The sequence below is a fragment of the Castanea sativa genome, chromosome 3 (genome assembly GCF_040712315.1).
Source record: "Castanea sativa cultivar Marrone di Chiusa Pesio chromosome 3, ASM4071231v1".
NCBI classification, from domain to species: domain Eukaryota; kingdom Viridiplantae; phylum Streptophyta; class Magnoliopsida; order Fagales; family Fagaceae; genus Castanea; species Castanea sativa.
In genome coordinates this window covers 24,964,522-24,983,427 of record NC_134015.1, presented here as the reverse complement: position 1 = coordinate 24,983,427, position 18,906 = coordinate 24,964,522, and the positions used below count along the sequence as shown (strand labels likewise).

The 18,906-nt window shown below is 35.5% G+C and overlaps 1 protein-coding gene across 2 annotated transcripts; it reads right to left on the bottom strand.

Moving 5' to 3' along the window:
- Positions 1 to 3,191: 3,191 nt before the first annotated feature.
- Positions 3,192 to 18,375, bottom strand: LOC142629357 (protein POLLEN DEFECTIVE IN GUIDANCE 1). 2 transcript variants are annotated; one of them, XM_075803327.1, is made up of 11 exons: positions 17,514 to 18,371; positions 17,242 to 17,393; positions 16,391 to 16,494; positions 15,470 to 15,558; positions 15,299 to 15,372; positions 9,873 to 10,023; positions 9,602 to 9,769; positions 7,984 to 8,081; positions 7,743 to 7,865; positions 4,705 to 4,773; positions 3,192 to 3,888 (listed from the first exon to the last, which is right to left on the bottom strand). In XM_075803327.1, exons 1-11 carry the CDS (start codon positions 18,136 to 18,138, stop codon positions 3,682 to 3,684), a joined length of 1,860 nt encoding a protein of 619 aa, XP_075659442.1. In that variant the 5' UTR covers positions 18,139 to 18,371; the 3' UTR covers positions 3,192 to 3,681. The 2 variants fall into 2 exon arrangements, with proteins under 2 accessions (XP_075659442.1, XP_075659443.1); XM_075803328.1 differs by lacking the exons at positions 3,192 to 3,888; positions 4,705 to 4,773 and adding an exon at positions 5,145 to 6,687 and having other exon boundaries at positions 17,514 to 18,375.
- Positions 18,376 to 18,906: the final 531 nt, after the last annotated feature.

The window sequence follows — 18,906 nt, the reverse complement described above, 5'->3', positions numbered from 1 at the left end:
CTTTTTTTTTTTTTTTTTTTTTTGCTTGTATATTTCGTTTTAGATTTTAGATCTATAAATTTTTTTATGGTCACTAAAATGAGGAAAATGCTAGAGCTATAAGCTTTTTTTTTTAAGTTTTTTATAAATTATTGATATAATAAGTGGTTACTAGTAAATAAAAAAAATTGATATGAGTAGTGGACCCATTATGCGAACTAATAAGAATTTGCTATCAAAATAGTTTGTAAAAAAGTTTGTGAGTATAGTATTACGCTTAAAAGAATCAATGATATTGTTTAAGGGAAACAAAGTGTAATTTTATATAACAAAATTGCTAAAATTAGTACACATATATATATAATAATATTTTTTTTAATTATGTTTCATCCAATGATAGTTTCATCCATGAAAGCCGCCACCACCGGATCTCTCTGCTTCTCTTACCTATTTGTTTTTATTTTTAATGCGGTTATGACCTTTTTTTTTATGTTTTTTGGCAGTTTGGCCAGGTTGATCTAATTTTGGTGGTTGTGGATTGATTTTGGAGGGTTGCAATGGTCATGGACTGATTTTGGTGGCCGTGAGTACAACGGCCAATAGCGGTTTAGTTGATTTTGGGTTTTGTTTGCGGTGGTTGGTTATTTTGAGGGGTGGTTGGTTGATTTTGGCTGATGGTTGGTGGTGGTTGAGGGTTGTGGGTGGTGTTGGGTAGTTGGGTGCAAGTACTATGAGATTTGCATTTTTTTTTTTTTTTAATTAGGAGTTATTTTGTTATGTTATTCTAATGTATTATTTTAATATGTTGAAAGGAAGAATAGAAAATATGATGTATGGTATAATATTAAATACTATCTTAAAATTGAAAAGTAACTTTTTTGTCGTGTCAAATGTTAAATTTTTTAGAAGAGTTGATTCTAATGCTCTTACAATCACCTTAATCCCTCCAATGCATAATTCTCATGAAATTCCCTTTACGCCTCACCTCAAGCACCTAATCCCTACCCAATGTTAGGTTGGTATACTAATCTTCACCAGGTTACAAGACGTTGGTTCAGATCCTCCAAAGCCACCCTGTTCTCAATGGAGCAATGGAATGGGGAGAGGATGTTATTCCCTTGCCTTTTTCCGCCTAGCTCATGGTTTCAGGCAATATCCAAATCCTAGAGGGACTAATTAATGAAATTTTCCTCAAGCAACCAATCGCTGTTGACCATTGACTAACCGTAGTTTACTTGCATTGACCAAGAGTTCACTTTTGACAAACATTGACTTCTTGTTTTTTTACCATTATTTTTCTTTAGGGCACTTCCTCACTACATTTTTTTTTTAATTAATTCCCAAATCCTCCAATGTCTTTTCTATTCCATTTTTGCTTTTATAGACTTTCAAATATGCCCTAATCCCAAATTATACCCTCTTTCATATTAAGTTCCAAATTTTTTGTCAATTATTATCTAAAATTTATGAAATCGTTTTAATATGAAATTGCTGTTTATCTATGTTATTTAAGAAAATAATGGAATGAGAAAAAGGGAGAAATGTCCATTGTATTTCACCCAAGGTAGCCAATTTGAATTTTTTAGCAACCATTTTCTCACTTTAAGCAAGACTGTATCTCTCTAAACAATTAAACATAGCTTTCTCTCTACCCTCTTTATTCAATAGCTACTAAAGTGATTTATGAAGAAACCGTATGTGAAACGCAAGGTTTAATCAACGGTTTCTCCTTTTTTTTCATCTTCGTTAATGCTTAGAATAACAAGAATAAATAAGAGCTAAAAGCGAGCGCTTCTAGCTACTTCGCCCACTTTATATTGTCGTGGCGGAAATGAACAAAAATGGAACTCTCAAATAAGAAAGAGACATTGTACAAGACAAGAGTGGAAAAAATTGGCTCTCACTTACTCATAACCTAACCAAGTTCAAGTAAGCAAGTTCTTGGCTCACTTGAACTTCTAAAAAATTTTAAAGCAAGCATTGGAAGCACTAAATGAAGAATTCTCAATTGATATCTTTATCTTAGTTGAAAGTGTTGATCTAAGAGAGAGGCATTTTCGAAATGAAGCTTCATTCAAAGACAAGCATCCCCACGGTTGTTTCATATGTTAGTTGCTCCTTGGCCATTTTCAGCTTGGGCTAAAAAGCATCTAATTGCCAAGAAATTGGGTTTTAAAAATTCCAAAATTCACACAATTATATAGTATTTCGCGCCTAAAGTCATCCCAAGCACTAGTAATGTGGCTCCTAAAGAATTTCTTTGGAAAGTTCCTACTAAGATGGGTGAATGTGTCAAGAGAGATAGGGAGGGGAGTGAGATACAAGAGGAACAATGAACAGTTGAGTGACTACCCAACCATTCAATTGGCTATGAATGGAGGTTTCAATAATAGGTAAACTAAGGATGACTAGTAAAAACTTGGAAAGGTCGATCGTTGTTCATCCTTCGTGTTCAGGCAGAATGTTGTCTATGGATTTCAAACAAAAAAAATTAATTAAAGTATTAGCTCCGGAACTTCTTCATAGAACCACGTTTTCTCCGCTTCCCACATTGGGTTTCTTCTCAAGTTATATGTATAGATTGCAACAATAGGTCTAATTGAGCAGTTAAATATGTTGTGAAATTAAGTGCAGGTTTGGGCGTATTTCTAGGGTTTTCAATCGATACAATATTTGTGTTTTTTTAATAGAAAATTTAAATGATGAAAAATCCAGGCTTTGATTTTTTAGAAGCTTTAGATAACAAAAAATTTAGGCATGATAGTTGAGCTCCCTAATGCTCTAAACCCCATGCCTGAGATTTGTTAGCATTTGTGCTCTAAAAACCCCCAATGCGTGGAATTTGTTTGCATTTGTTTTCTTTCCTTATTTCTGTGAAACTCCAATCCAAAAAAGAATCCTCAAAAATTTGCAAAACCCGTTCATCGTCACAACAGAGCTCATCATCCTGTAGATGCCATGGACTTCTTTTCCCCAGAAGGTGCTGTTGACGCAGGAATTGGGAAGCTGTGATAAAGTTTTTTTATTATTCATTTTTTATGTGAATACTTTGGTTAGGATTGTGATTAGGATTTGTCTCAATTAAATTATACACATGGCACTATATTACTGGGTTGGGAGGACCACTAGACATTGCTGAGTTGGTCCTCAAGGAGCACCAAATGCCAATGGACAGACTAAATTGATATGATTCCATACATTTGAGACGTTAATTGAACTAAATTATAACCTCTGGCTCTTTTATGTAGTTTTCCATCTTCTTCTTTTTTTTTGGCATCCTTCATCAGACATGAGAAGAATGTAACATTAAAGTTGCATGTACAAAACATATATGGTAAATGAAAAATTGTAAACCTATATTTGAATGAACCAAAACGAATGAATCTCGCTACAGTATTTCAGCCAGAGACATTAAGGGAGAGCACCTATGTCATTAATTAGGCAAAATTGCAGGCTTGTACCTGTATATAAACAGTTCCATTCCAGAATCAGCAAGCGGCCCTTCTTTGCAACAAAATCTGAGGCTAGTGCCTTGTGAACTCTACCATAGAAACTTCTATAGCTGCTCGGCTATTAGCTCTCCTAGTATTTGAGCATTCAACTGGTCCAAGAGTCTCCCAATATATTATTCGTTGAGGTATGGGGAAGCTAAGTTTGTTACTTAATCCCAATATTACAAAATTGCTTTTCCCTAATTTTAAATTAATCATAGTGGAGATGGTGTTTTCTCTTTCTGCACCTGTTCACATACCAAGTAGCATGCTTTTGAAGGCCCATGCCAACCATCACCTTGAGGCTTGTGAGCATGACATAGGTCATAGCAGACAAGAACAAAATCCAGAAGAGCCTCCATGGGAGGGGATTATATGGAAGATGAGCAGCATAGACTGGAGTCAGCACCCGGATAACCTAATGCCAAACACAAGAAGATCAACAAAAATAGCAATACAAAACCAAAAAAAAAAAGTAATAAAATCTCAATCAGGTCAGGTTTTCATATATTTTATACTTTCCCAACTCACCCTTCGATTTATTTGGAGACAGTTTTGATATTGATCATAATATGACCTGACCGATATACTAGAATAATTTATAATTTGTATGACCTGACAGATATTTTCGAATACTTTATAATTTATAAAGTTATAAATGCACGGTCAGGTCAGGTTTTCAAAGTGAACGAACATTTTGAGACATCCACAAAGAGAATAGTAGAAAACCAGAGCATAATATTGTTATAATGTACAACAATTATTTGCTTCTAAATATAATTTACAATTATTTACTTATTTTTTATATTATTAAACAGTGCAGTAGAGCACTTGGTTAAAAAATCCCTACACACACACACACACACATATATATATAATTATTTTACTTCTGTAGGTATCACTGTACTACTTTGCTATCTACAATTGCTTTTAAATTAGCTTTAAATATGTGTTCTAACATTTAAACATTGATATATATATATATATATATATATAAATTGTTGTATCCTGTGTCATGTTGTTTCTGTGTTTCTTAGTCACACACCCAGTGGATTTTGAACCCAAAACCTCACCCTCTACCCATAAAGTTTATATCCTCAAGAATATGCAACATGCATACCACGCAATTGCTAAGATAAATCCCTAGGGATTGCTTTGAAGGAGTCAGCACATGTTCAAAACATAATCTAAAGCATGAACGACCAAGTGAAAATTTGTATTAATTGATGCTTACCACACAAGCTGGTGCCAGAGGTACAAACGTGAGATTTTTCTTTGCACTCTCAGTTTGTGTATTCAACGTCTAGCAAGAAGAATAAAGCAAAAGCATCAGATATTTATAGTGTTCTTAAAACAAACAAACAAAACAAAACAAAAAAACAACAAAAAAAATTGTCTCATTGTTGCAATGGCTATCAAAATAAACATCAAGGATCTAGATTCAATGATTTGTACAAGTACAACATTATACTTATCGAGATATTGGTCTTTCTTGTGCACAGTAGCGCACACTCACATACATGAACTCACATTAATAGGATCAGCAGATCAAATCAGTAACGTTAATAAAGGAATAACAAGATGAGAAAAACCAACCACCCCCACCCCCACCCCCCAGAAAAAAAAAAAAAAACCCTTTCTCACCACCACCTTTTTTTTTCTCTTTCCCCCTCCTCCTAATTAGAACTTGAGCGAAAAAATCATTTTGGTCCCTACATTTTAGTAGCAATTAATTTATTGATTGCATGTTCAAAATAACAAGACTAAATTAACTGCTAGCAAAATGTAGAGACTAAATTGACAATGACCCCAACATGTAAAGACCATAATGGTACGTTTGCCTAGAACTTACAGAGAGTAGAATATCATATTTCTAAGTGTCATATGCTGATATGTCCACTCAGGGCTCAAGCACTGTACATTTACTAAGTATACAAGCTTGAACAAGTAGGTTAGCAAGTCAAACTGCACCCAACTGAAGAGAACAATCTAGCACATCAGTAGCCGTACTCACTCCTACGGGACAGGAGAGAGAGAGTGAAATACTACCAAGTTAAATTCAGGCTCAAATGTAAAGAATAAGGAGAAAAAAGAATATATATATATATATATATCTTTGCATTGATCAGTTCTTGTCAGCATACTTTTTTGACACCCTTACAGCAACACAGTTTTCATAGCACCACTCTAAAGAGAAGCAGTGATGGTTCAGAAAGTTGCAAAACAATAATAATCATCTAACACATGCCCCTGACTGTTCTCATCAGGGTAAACAATTGCAAATACTTTTATAGTGTAGGACTCTTGACACTTTTCTAACACTTGTCAGTCATTTGTTGATTTTATAGATTCTCTCTTTGCAATTTGTATTCTTTGAAAAGGGATTGTACACATATCCTTCCTATGTGTCCTTCCCTTCTTCAATAAAATTATGTACTTATTAAAAAAAAAGTTGTCAGACATGCATTCGACCCATGGTGATCCACTGTCATATGTCATGTCTTATACTTTGAACGATTCAACGCTAATTCTCAAGAGGAGAAAAAAACCTTAGTTAACAGTTTAATTAATGACTAATAAATATCTGGGCTACTTATAGAATCAGTAAAATATAGCAAAGGTTTTGTCGATAGGCACTTAAGAGAGATAGCTTAGGTGTTTGAACAATATCCTTATGAGCTTATTGTTTATATAAGGCAAAATCCCAAATTGCACCCTCTAAGATTGTCATTTTCGTCCTTTAAGTTTCATTTTTGTCATTTTTTTTTCTCATAAAAGTTCACACTCCGTTGCCAACATTGATCTTAGCATCCATAAACTGCTGCTATCCATTAAAAAATACTTTCTTAATATTAAAAAAATTATTAAATTTGAAGAGTGCCACAGCTGGGTGTCTAGCAAGCATCGTACACCAAATTCTCCACCCTAGAAACCTTCATACACACCCTTTTTCAGATCAAATCAAAGAAGCTGATTCAGTGGTATGTGATAAAGATCAAGAATTGAAGGCCAAGGAAAATATAAAGACTACCACTGGGCGAGGACAGTGGCAAGGCTTATGGGTTTGGAGTCAATGCCAGAGATCAACTAGTTGCATAATTCAAACCTAAATTCAATTTCTTCAGAGGATCACTTGGCAGGGTTGGATCAAATGCAGGGGCAGCATCGATGGGTCAAATCCACATTGTCCTTCCAAGAGATGCTGATCTTTCTTGAGCTGGCAAACAAGAACTATCTTATACTCAGCTTTGAAAATGGAGGTGAAAGTAAAGAGTCAAGATCAAAAGAGAGGAAATCTGATAGGGGTAAGGCAGTTTTTGGACAGAAGGATAAAGTTGGCAACAAATGTGAACTTCGGCGACTAAAATGACAAAAACAAAATTTAAAGGACAAAAATGACAATTGACCAAACTTAAAGGGTGTGATCTGTATTTAGCCTTTATATATATAACAAATGAATTTCAACTCAATGTCTAAAATATGTATGCAAGTATGTGTGTGTAATGTGTATATATGCCTATACATACACACATTAATATCATGTCCAATTGTATCGGGTCCTACTTTCTAGAGACTCACCATATCAACATGTCGCTATCACATCATACTAGTGCCCTTGTCATGGGCCTTTTAGTTCTCAAAGTCACAGAAACAACAGCATTAATTTTGAAAATAGCATGCTTTTACCATAAGCATGTTCTCTTTTGGTGTAGGGAAAATTACCCCAATACAAACAGCATGTTTCCAGAAATTATATTTATTCTATAAGAAATGTTTTCCAAGAGCACAACCCAACAAAACCTAGTCTTCGCAGATAAGTCAACCATCTAAATCATTTGTATCATTAATTCATAGCAAGACATAACATTTTGGCGGATAGATGTCTCCTTATCACTCTAAAAACAAAACAAAGCTGAGAATCTTCTTCTTCGATGCTGAGGACATGAGCTAAATATATATGTTATAAACTTATAATATCATGAAATCTCATTTCTAAGAGTTTGTAAACCATGGGTAAGTATTTTCTCATTAATGTTAATTAACTTTTTTTTATCAATTACATAATTGTAATTAACTGGGGAGAGGTCCCATGTACATTCAAAGTATATATTTAAAATCAATCAATTTATGTTATTATTTTATTTCCTTTTCAAACATTTGAAGCATTAAATTCAATATATTTTTGGAAAAGACAATGATGGCCAAGGATGACATAGAAATATCTCCTAGAATAATAGCTGGTTAAATTGTAGCTTTATGCTGAAAATATACCTGCTTGCATAGGTCTTCAAGGAACTCAGAATATACAGTAGGCTTTATGTCATTGAATTTGGCAATGAATGAATGTTTTATGATATCAATAGCCATTTCACAGATGAAAACCATGAGTGCGTTCTGCCATATCAAAATAACATATATTAGCAAGCCAAACAGGCTGTGCAAGAAAATTGTCCTTTATAAAAAAAGTTTCCCAACCAAAAATGGTGTACTAAGAAATGTTAAGTCAACTTACAGAAACAAAACTTTCAAACCAGGGACCCTCAGCCTCCAAAATATTTTGAGCCAAAACGAATAACATGAATGCCGAAATGTGAAATCTCTCTACTGAATCTGGTTGGCAGCAATGACATGTATAAATTAAAAATTAAAAATATAAACATAAAAACAAAAACAAAAAAGTATATGAAAAAAAAATGAAGCAACACAAATACAATAGAAATAAATACGCATCAAATGGAAATGGAATTCACATTAACCTCTGGAGCACAATGAAGGGAAATTAATTAAGCATATATCAAATTTCATGCAAGGAGCACTATATGGAATAAAATCCATGTGCTTCTTTCAAGCACAGAAGGAAACTAAGCATAAACTTAGAATGGCACAATAATGTTAAAGAAAATGTAACCTCTTTTGGGCTCATCCCAAATGGATATATTCATGCCATGCTCACGCTTTGAAACAAGAAATGACATGATTATGCCAATATAAAGATAACATAATGCAAAAGTTAATTTCTGAAATTTTTTTCTCTCCTTTAATTTGGGTGTGGGGGGTAGGTTTCTATTGATGTTTGTTGCCTGATTCCTGTTTTAGTGGATGTCATTAGATGGAAATTGTTTTCTTAGATTCATTGGTCTAACACTGTTAACTATTAGAACTGCTGTTTAAATTAAATTTAAAATTTTAATAATAAAAAAAGACAATTTTGAATCTGAGTCATGATGAGAGAAAAGGGGGGGGGGGGCAATGCAAGCCACTCTGTCAATTGCTGCAAGCCCCCCTAGCTGCATGCCACCGTTCATTCTGCACTTCGTACAGGTTGTTTTTGTAATTGCATAACTAGTTCAAGTGCTAATTCATCACCTTGAGCTTTCAACTCATGAAATCAATGACCAATTCTTGAAGATACAGCATCATATAATTTTCCTCTTGATACATGTGCTTCTTCCACATTGAACAAACCATCAAAATGGATAGGATCCCCAATAAGTACTGTTACCGTCTTTTTAATGCTTAGGATGCTGGCTCCTATTGGCATGATCTCCTAACTCCCAGTATTTTCAAATGGAAGAACCATGGAAATATTGTCTGCATCCAGGACCAACCTTCCAACACCTCCTTTGGAAGACCTCATGGTTTTTCCACCATCCTGAGAAAAACTGCCTTCTGAATAAGATGTGAACCCACCCATGGCATTTTTTCTTTTTCCTTTTTAGTTTAAGTTTAAATAGCAGTTTCAATAGTTAACAGTGAGAGTAATTTTGACTCCAAGGTTTAATTTGCTACATTTAAAAAGTTCAGGGTTTAATTTGATACTTTTGAAACTATAGGTTTAATTTGTACTGCTCTCAAACTATAGGGCTTAAGATGAAATTTACCCATAAAATTATTTTACTTATCAAAAACTATGGGAAGGAATCATGCTCCGCAGGTATGTTAATAAAGAGAGCCAATTTTATCTTCTGTAAGTAACAAGGAATCCAAAAGAAATAAAATAAAATAAACTAGCATCACAGAATCAACAGAGCATTTTATTTCCTATACTTCAATCATTTTCGAAAACAAGGAGAACAATATCATTAGTCATTTCGATAGACTGAAGAAAAGTTATGAGCATGCTAACTCACCAAAGTATACCAGACCGTGAATGTTATCCTTGCTAAAACGCTTAAACACATTACTTTTTATCTCGGCAAAGTTATTGGACACCAATAAAGCAAGCAAGGCATTATTGTGAGCAACAATAACTGTAGATAAAGTGATTGCCTGAGCTAGCAATATGAAGGAATGAGCAAGTATGAATAGTCAAGGAGCCAAATAGGTAGATAAATAAAATAACAAGAACATAAATCTCCATAATGCTGATAAAAGAAATAATCATTAACAAATGAAGGATATTTGAAGCGCCCATGGCTAAAGCTTCGTCACAAATGAATCTCCACACCCATAATCTCCTGTTTTCAGGTGGACAACTAGCTAGTCCCTCCGTCGAATTAAATAAAGTTTGCAATACATCCCCATTAAAATTTTGGCATAGTCTATCAAATATCTGTATATATAAAAAAATTAAATATTGCAAGATCAGTCTTATGTAAACATTAGCCAGTAGCTGTATGTGACACTTATAGCAGCCAGAGAAGCACAAATTAATGGAAAGATATTAGAGCAATATCGATTCTTGTTCACTGATATAATGCACGCACAAACACAAAATACAATAATAAAAAATCTTTCAATTTGTTTGGTTCATAATTTTCAGGGGTGAGAGCACTTGCTGCTCAACGATATTCTTTAGTTTACAAAAATAATTTGAGATTATGCATGATAAGCATGCTTCCATTAATTCTTATATGGAATACTCAAAAGGTAGGGGGCTCCATTCTTAGAATATCAAGTATGTTCAAGCTTTCCAAGACTAGAAATTAGAGTTAGCTGATTCTCTAATAGTCCTACTATATCCTATTTGGGGAAAAGAGGCCAATAAATTGTCTTGACATAACCAAAATAGTATATCTGATGTCAAATCTTTAAATGAGGCATTGATAGGGTCAGTGATATTTATCTTTTTGGAAGGGTATTGGTGTAACTAAGTTTCTAAAAAGGTTGCCTTTTTTTCTAGACAGCTGCGTTAGACAAAATTCTAACTTTGGATAATCTCATAAATCCTTCTTGTAAATTCAAGATAAAGATAATTTCCACTAAGCCCATCCCTAGATATCAAATTTGACTTTGAAGCACAAAGTGCCCACTACTCATTCATCATTCAAACAGATATGCCAGTGCTTTGGGCTTTGGCTTATGCAGATAAAAAATGAAAAATGGGATTGCGGCACTCCACCTGCTGCCAATGCAGAAGGATGCTATCAAAAAGAATAGAACACTACTTCATTCTGCTAGATGCATCAGATCCTAACAAGCGAGTTTTTTACCCTCAAATTCAAAGGAAGAGAGAAAACTCGGCTCCAGATACCTATAGTGGTTGTTGAGAGTTCAAATTGGAGCATTATCCCATGCAGAAATTCCAATATTCAAGATTAGCATGAGTTGAATCAGAATGAACATATAGAGATAAGCTGAAAAGTTGCCTACCTGCAAAAGCCGAATAGATCTTATTTGAAGATAACTGTGAATGATCCTAGCATACCGAAAATAAATTTCATTAGTCCTTGTAGTCAAAAAGAAGAAAGCCAAACAAGTTGTTTCATCACCCCAGGCTATAAAGCTTCTTGCGAGGAAGCCCTCCATTACAGTAGCATGGGGAGTCAGTTGATAACTTGCCAATGTTTTATGGCCCCTTGTGTTCTCTTTACTTAGTGTCCAATGGGCAATACCCAAGAAGATAGTCAATATGTAATTTGGTTGGAAAGAACTGTTTGGGTGTAAGGGTAGTGGGTTTGGAATGCATTTCCTCTTTGAGATCTCCATGACTGGAAATTAGAGTCAATTGATTCTCTAATGAGCTTAATAACCCAAACAGTATGTTTGACTTCTGATTTTTTTATGAGGCATTGAGAGGATCAGGTAATATTCATTTTCCTTGGAAGAGTACTTGGGGTAACCAAGCTTCTAAAAAGGTCGCTTTTTCTTGTCTGGACAGCTACATTAGGAAATTTCTAACTTTGGAAAATCTCATCAAAAGGAACATAATTCTTGTGAACTGGGTTTCCATGTATAAATCTAGAGGGAATCAGTTAATCATCTTCTACTTCACTGCTCAGATGCCAGTGAGCTATGGTCCCTTGTCTACTCTTCTCTTTATTTAAGTTCTAGTAGGTGATGCCAAAAAAGATAGTTGATGCGTATTTAGTTGGAAAGTACTGTTTGGGTGACATAAGAGTAGTTCTGTGGAATGCATGTCCTCTTTGCCTTCTGTTGATTATTTGGAGAGAGAGAAAGAGGGATAATCGGATTTTTAACGGCATTTCTCTCTCTACTCTTAAACTTAAATCTTACTTTTGAGATCTCTGTATGGCTGGATGTCTGCTTGGGACAATTTCCATGTCTCTTCTTAAAATTTTTTAGATCTCCAAAGTTTTTGTTTGCAATATTTAGGAGTAGTTACCCTTTCCTGTACTATAGCCTATAGGTCTTTAATAAACTGACTTATCAAAAAAGATGAGATTGTGCATATAGCAGTACTTTGTGTTTCCAAATAGGGAAAAAATTTCATTATACCTTTATTGTTCTTGATGCATGCTTGTTTATCCATATGTTCCAGTCTACAGTAATATTTCTATTGTCATGCAACATTACCAGGTCAATTCACGAGATATAAATGTTCATCTTGCTTCCAAGCAGTTATGACCCGAGATAATGTGCTTGATAAATTATTTGAATTCAGTTTAGTGATAGAATAAATCTTCCTAGATAGATTAGTATTGTTATTTATTTGTATTCAATATAATTCCTATGTTTTAGGAAGGATTAGTTCCTTTATTTTTGGATTTGTTGATGAGGTTATCTCATGTTTGGCTATTTATGTATGTTAAATACACTAGTGAGAATTAAGTAGAAAATTAACCAAACAAATCTATTTCCTCTTCAAGTTCAGGAGATTGGTCATCTCGAATTGACTACACTATCTTTTATTTCTTAGCTCACAACATTTGGTATCAGAGTCAACGACCACGTCGAGTAATTGAATGTAGCTCATTAAGAATGGGATCAAATGAGATGCAACTTTGTGGTCAGATCTCAGAGGAGGCGACCTAAAAGCTAGTTTAAAATTACTAATAGGTGAGTGGAGCCAACAAAAAGAGAAAAGGCTACCATTGGGTCAGTGTCGCTAGAGTGAGCAATCGTAGACGTCGGCTGCGGAGCGTGGTGGTATGTTATGATTTTAATGTCCCACATGGATTAAGTGTAAGTTTAACCATATATTTATAAACTCTTTGACACCCTCCGCATGCAAGCTGGTTTTTAAGGGTGAGTTCTATCCATGAGTTCTATCCATGAGTTCCCAATATTAAATGTTATAACCTGAGATAATGTGCTCGATAAATTTTTATTTAAATTAGAAATATTTAATTTCAGGCTTAGTGATAGATCTTTATCTGACCTGTACTAGTGTACTAGTAGATCAGTATTGTTATTTGCTTGTATTCAAATTAATCCCTACTAATCCCTACGTTACTAGTTTATATGTTTTAGGATTTGTTGATAGGTTATCTCATGCTTGGCTATTATGTACGTTAAATGCATTAATGATAATTAAGCAGAAAATTAGCCAAAAATGCAGTTTTGGCTTGATCGTTGGTGTGGAACTTCTTCTCTTGCAGACCGCTATCCTGAATTAAATAGGATTTGTCGCATCAAAGAGGCAAGTGTGGCAAATCTAATGAGGTACACCAATGGAGTTCTCCATTGGGAGTTACATTTTTGTAGGGATGTGCATAATCAGGAATTAGAAGCTTTCAGGAGCTTCATAATTACCATTTATAGCACTCCTGTAAGGGGGATTGGGGAGGATAAGAGATGTTGGTTGCCTTGTAAGAGTAAGGGGTTCACGGTCAGTGCGTACTACCATCTTCTAGTTGGCCATAGTGAGTAGTTTTTCCCTTGGAAAAGCATTTGGAAGCAGAAGATTCCCTCTAGGGTGGCTTTCTTTGTATGGACCGCTACCTTGGAGAAATGTCTGATAATTGACAATTTAAGGAAAAGAAAGGTTTGCATTTTGGATTTGTGTTATAAGTGCAAGTGTAATAGTGAAACTGTTGACCATCTTTTCCTTTATTGCTCGGTTGCTTTGGAGTTGTGGGATATGGTTTTTGGTTTATTTGGAGTTTGTTGGGTTATGCCAATGTCTGTTGTTGGGCTATTTGCTTGCTGGCAAGGTCGATTTGGTCGTCATCGTAATGGAGATATATGGAGGGTTGTTCCTCATTGTTTGATGTGGTGTATTTGGAAGGAGAGAAATAGTAGATGTTTTGAAGACAATGAGTGTTCCATGCCTGATCTCAAGCTTCTATTTTTCAAAACCTTATTGAACTGGTTCTCTGTGTGGAGAAACCAACATTTTTCTTCTATTTTGGATTTACTTGATTTGTGTAATGTTCGTTTTTTATTTGTTCACCCTTGTATACTCCCTATGTACTTAGGTGTCTCTCTTTCTGATTTCAATAAAGCTTTATTACTTATCCAAAAAAAACTAACTACTTTTTTCATTCAGTAAATTATCTTAGTTCACAACATTTGGTATCAGAGCCAACAGCCACACCATCACACTATCCTCCCATCTACAACCCAAGGCAAACAACAGCCACCATACAAGCAGCCACTGCAACAGCCAACCCAAAAAAAAACAAAAAACAAAACAAAACCACATCTACCTATCAAGAGTGTCAATCCCAGCAAACAAAGAATGGAGAACATGTCGAAGATTGTCAACAGAATGTTAGATATTACCAAGGACATGTCCAAAAGCATAGCAAGGATGGAAGCACAGATGCAAGATTCGAGGGATCAAATGATAGAGGTCTTAGATAAACAATCCAATGTAATTTTGGAAATCAAAGAACAATCAAAAGTTCAAGGATCCCATGAAATTTCAAAGAATCAAAAGTGTACTATGTTGGAGGATGCACTTGCCTTACAAATTGCATTTGAAGATCAAAGGATTAATGAAGTGGAAACGATAGATCAAAGGGATCTTCTCGTGATTTCAAATAAGCCTAGTCTAATTTCACAAATTGAATTTGTCATTCCCAATGAGTTCAAGGATGTGAAAATCAAGGATTTTCTATTCACAAAAATGCTAAAAGAATTGGTGCAAATATCTATGGTACGAATTCTTATCCTCCAACTATTTAAAGTTTGAGGTCAAGTATTCTCTAATCAATATGAGCAAGCATCAATTTTAATATCTTGGAAATTTGAGGACAAGATTCATTTGAAGGGGAAGGGAATGTTATGACCCAAGATAATGTGCTCGATAAATTGTTATTTGAATTAGAAGCATTTAAATTTAGGCTTAGTAATAGATCTTTATTTGACAAAGGTAGTGGTAGATTAGTATTGTTATTTGCTTGTATTCAAATTGATCCCTATATTTTAGGATAGGATTAGTTCCTATGTTTTAGGATTTGTTGATGAGGTTATCTCATGCTTGGCTATATATGTACATCAAATGCATTAATGAGAATTAAGCAGAAAATTAACCAAAAATGTCTATTTCCTCTCTCAAGCCTAGGAGATTGGTCATCTTGAATTGACTACACTATCTTTTATTTCTCAGTTCACAACACAAGCAGCAGAATAGAATGCATAAAGTGATTAAGAATAAATACTTGTTCTACATCCCACGTTCATTAATTCTATTTACTCACCTCTAAAACATTGTACACCACATATAATTTGATTGTTCCTTGACCACGAATCATGTGATATATTAAGCTGATATCTGAGGCAACAAAATATTACAGAAACAAAAATTAGTAAGACATTATCTAATGAGAGAATATCACAAATATAAATGGTACTGCATATCCTTACAAAACCTGTTCGCTGCAAAAGAGTGACTCCACAGGCCATTATAAGAAAACAGCCAAAATCAGACAGTTCTGCTGCAGACCACATCTTGAACTGCCTGCCAAAAGCATGGTTAGGTTATTTCATATGCATCACAAGTTTTTCAACTAAGTATATCAAAATGGGTAGAAAGGTACCACCATGTTTACTTATGTGCTAACAGTTCTATAGCTAAAGTTCCATAGCTCAGCTGACAAGAAGCATATATCAACCACCTAAACTACCAAACAATCGGTCCTCAAATTCTATCATACTATCAAGTAGAAAAGTATTTCAACACACAACAGATGGAATCAGAGATACAAAAGGCAGGGAAAATTTCTAGCCACAGCGCACAAGTTCAGAACAAAATTAAATGAACTTATAAACTGAAGGATAAAAACAGATCATAAATTTAATTGGTAATTACACATGCATCCAGTGGGTCTCGAACACAAACCTCACCCTCTGCCTTGCTTTTACAAGGGGAAAAAGTTCCATTTGGCTAGAGCTCATTGGCAATACCAGAACATTCAGAGACTATGGAAAATGACAAAATAGGTCCTTTTTTTTGGATAGGTGAGAAAAAAGGTCAATTTTTTCTTAATCATGCATAAATTAGAGCATACAATTCTGAGAAATTGACCTAAAGTGTATTCTACCTAGGTTGATTTAGTGACTAACACCTATGGTTATGTGTGCATTTCGCATTAGCTTATTTAGCTTTTTGCTAAATATGTGCAAAAGTATACTTATACTTTGAAAATGTGAGATTTTAAAAAAAGCTGCAAGAAAAAGTTGATGCCAAACAGAATCATAGCTTATGTTGTAAGATAGGCCATTAAATCCTTGCATGCATATCAGCTAAAGCTTTATTCCATGATAACAACCAAACAAAAAAGATAACTAACCTTGTGCGTAAGAGCCTCCATAAGGTCATTAGAATCCTTGTTGGCATGATAGTTAACAGGGATAGAAATGAATCCAAGCAGACAAAGAAGCCAACATCTATAAGCTGCAAAATGTTGTTATATTTGAGAATCTCTTTCACAAGAATTATGAATATCCTAGTTCAACTATTATTTTTAATTATAACTCAATAGTTAGAGGAGGGAGGAATTTGAACCCAGGATGTATCAGTTGGGAACACTAGGATGTATCAGTTGGGAACACTAGGAGGTACCAACCAATTGAGCTATAAGGTTCTTGGCATATCCTAGTTCAAATAAATTGCTCTACTAGTTAAAGAAACCATTAATTCTGACAAATTCTCCCTCAAAACTTCAAAGTCGCTTTAAAAGTGTTTATCTTCAAAAGTACAAACAAGTTCAATGGTGGGTTTCAAAGGAACTATGATACCATTCAAATTGAAAGAAAGATAAAGAATAAAATAAATGAGTAGAGGATTTCTAATGCGTTCACAATTGGGCAGACACAAACTTCAATTGAAAGATTTTATTCTATTTATTTTTATACATTTTTTGTGGGGGGGGGGAATATAAACCTTGATCATCTCTATTGGAAAATACCAAATAATACTAATGCCATCGAGAGATAAGGCTCTTGGCACATAATATTTTGGAAAACTATCACATTTTCCTATGTTTGGTAGTATTTTTTGGAACTATCTCATTTTCCTATGCTTGGTGGCGTCCTTGAAAATGAGATAAGAGTTGTGTTCAATGGTTTCCATATTGCCTCTTAACTCTTAACTTCTTTTATTTAGCATGGCATGAGATAGAGTTGTTTTCCGAAAAATTACCAATTCACATCTCCAAGGCAGGCGGAAGATAGTATCGTAAACTCTTTCGCGCTCTACCTCATTACCAATAGTCGTTGTGCTCCGTAACGCATTGCCATTGTACATTTCTTCCATGAAGTACTTCAAGGGTGACTTATCGACCTTGAACGACACTGATACCAACACATAGAACCACAACAAAACATAAAATAATCATAAAATCAGGATTATAGCTCAACGTGGTGATTGATTTACACATTCATACAACAATGAAGCAATGAGAAAAGGCTCACAATTGGGATCATCCGCCATTAGCCGCTTCCAATCCAATGACTTCTCAGTCTCTAACTTGTTGGAGCAACCGACACTCCCGTTCGGCTCGGCCCGTTGCTTCACGGCGGAGCTCACTTCTCCGCCGCTCTCCTCCTCCTCCTCCTCCTTCTCTTTCTCCTTCTCTTTCTCCTTCTCATTGTCTCCCCCAACCCGCGACGCCGCGTCGTCACTGGCGCCGCTGATGCTGACGCTCCTCTGCCGCAGCGCCCCGAAATTGAACCCGTCGCCGCGCACGTTCTGGAAATCCGGCTCCGCCACCACCGTACACACGCTACTGCTCTCGACGCTGTAACTGTGCATGCAATTCGATTCCAATCCGTTGTTTGTGCGATTCGTATCGGGATCGAGGGTTGCTTCTGAAATCGGATCTTCGCGAATGGAGGACTCGGAGTGGATCGGTTTCTTTCGCTTGTGTTTCCGTTTCTTGCGATTGGGATTGGGCTTGGGCCTGGATTGGACGACGACGCCGTTTTGGATTGGATCTGAGTTTGAGCGGTAGAAGAATAAGGACTCGTCTTCTTCGAAAGACGTGCTGTTGCTCAGAATCTCGAAAGACAGTTTTCTATCGTCGGATCTCAGCGACATGGCCACCCGAGAAACAAAAGAAGAACAATTATTATTATTATTACTATTGAATTAAAAAAGAGGATTGAGAAGAATTAGATTCTGTATACATGAGAATAAAAATATGGAAGATTCTGTGGAATTCTGGTATGAACGCGGAAGTTGGGGAATTGGAGTCTACTGGGACTCCTGGGAGACCCAAATTCTTCTGTTACTGTTTGTGTTTCCTTTGTTTTTGGTTTATGTATCGTTTGGGGAATGTTTGCGGATTTTTCTTTGAAAATAACTATAAAAGCTGAAAAATTTTATTAGTTATCACAGGTTTAAAATTATTTGGGCATCTAACAATTCGAGACCAAGGACTCGATTTTGAATGCAAATTGAGTACATTGAACTCGATTTAAACATCGTGTTGCAGCTGATGTGAAAATTTGTCCACGTAGGCATGAAAATCGAGTCTGTAATGCTCGATTTTTGGTACCCAAAAAATCGAGTCTGTAACGCTCGATTTCGTTACCCAGCAATACCGACGAATGAAGCACCAGAGAACAAAGCAACCCAGGTGATGAATGCTTCAGGCGAAGGTTGAACACGTCGAACTTAATGTGGGTGTGGTTTCTCGCCGCCGCTCCGGTGATGTTGCTGCCGCACTATTAGGGCTGCCGAGCTGGGTCCCAGCGTTGACGAACCTCTCGTGGAGCTCGGCAATACATCACAGTCGGGGCTTTCGATCCAAAGTAAGAACCAAGCAAGCACCACTCGGTAGGTTCGTCGAGGAGAAGCAACCCA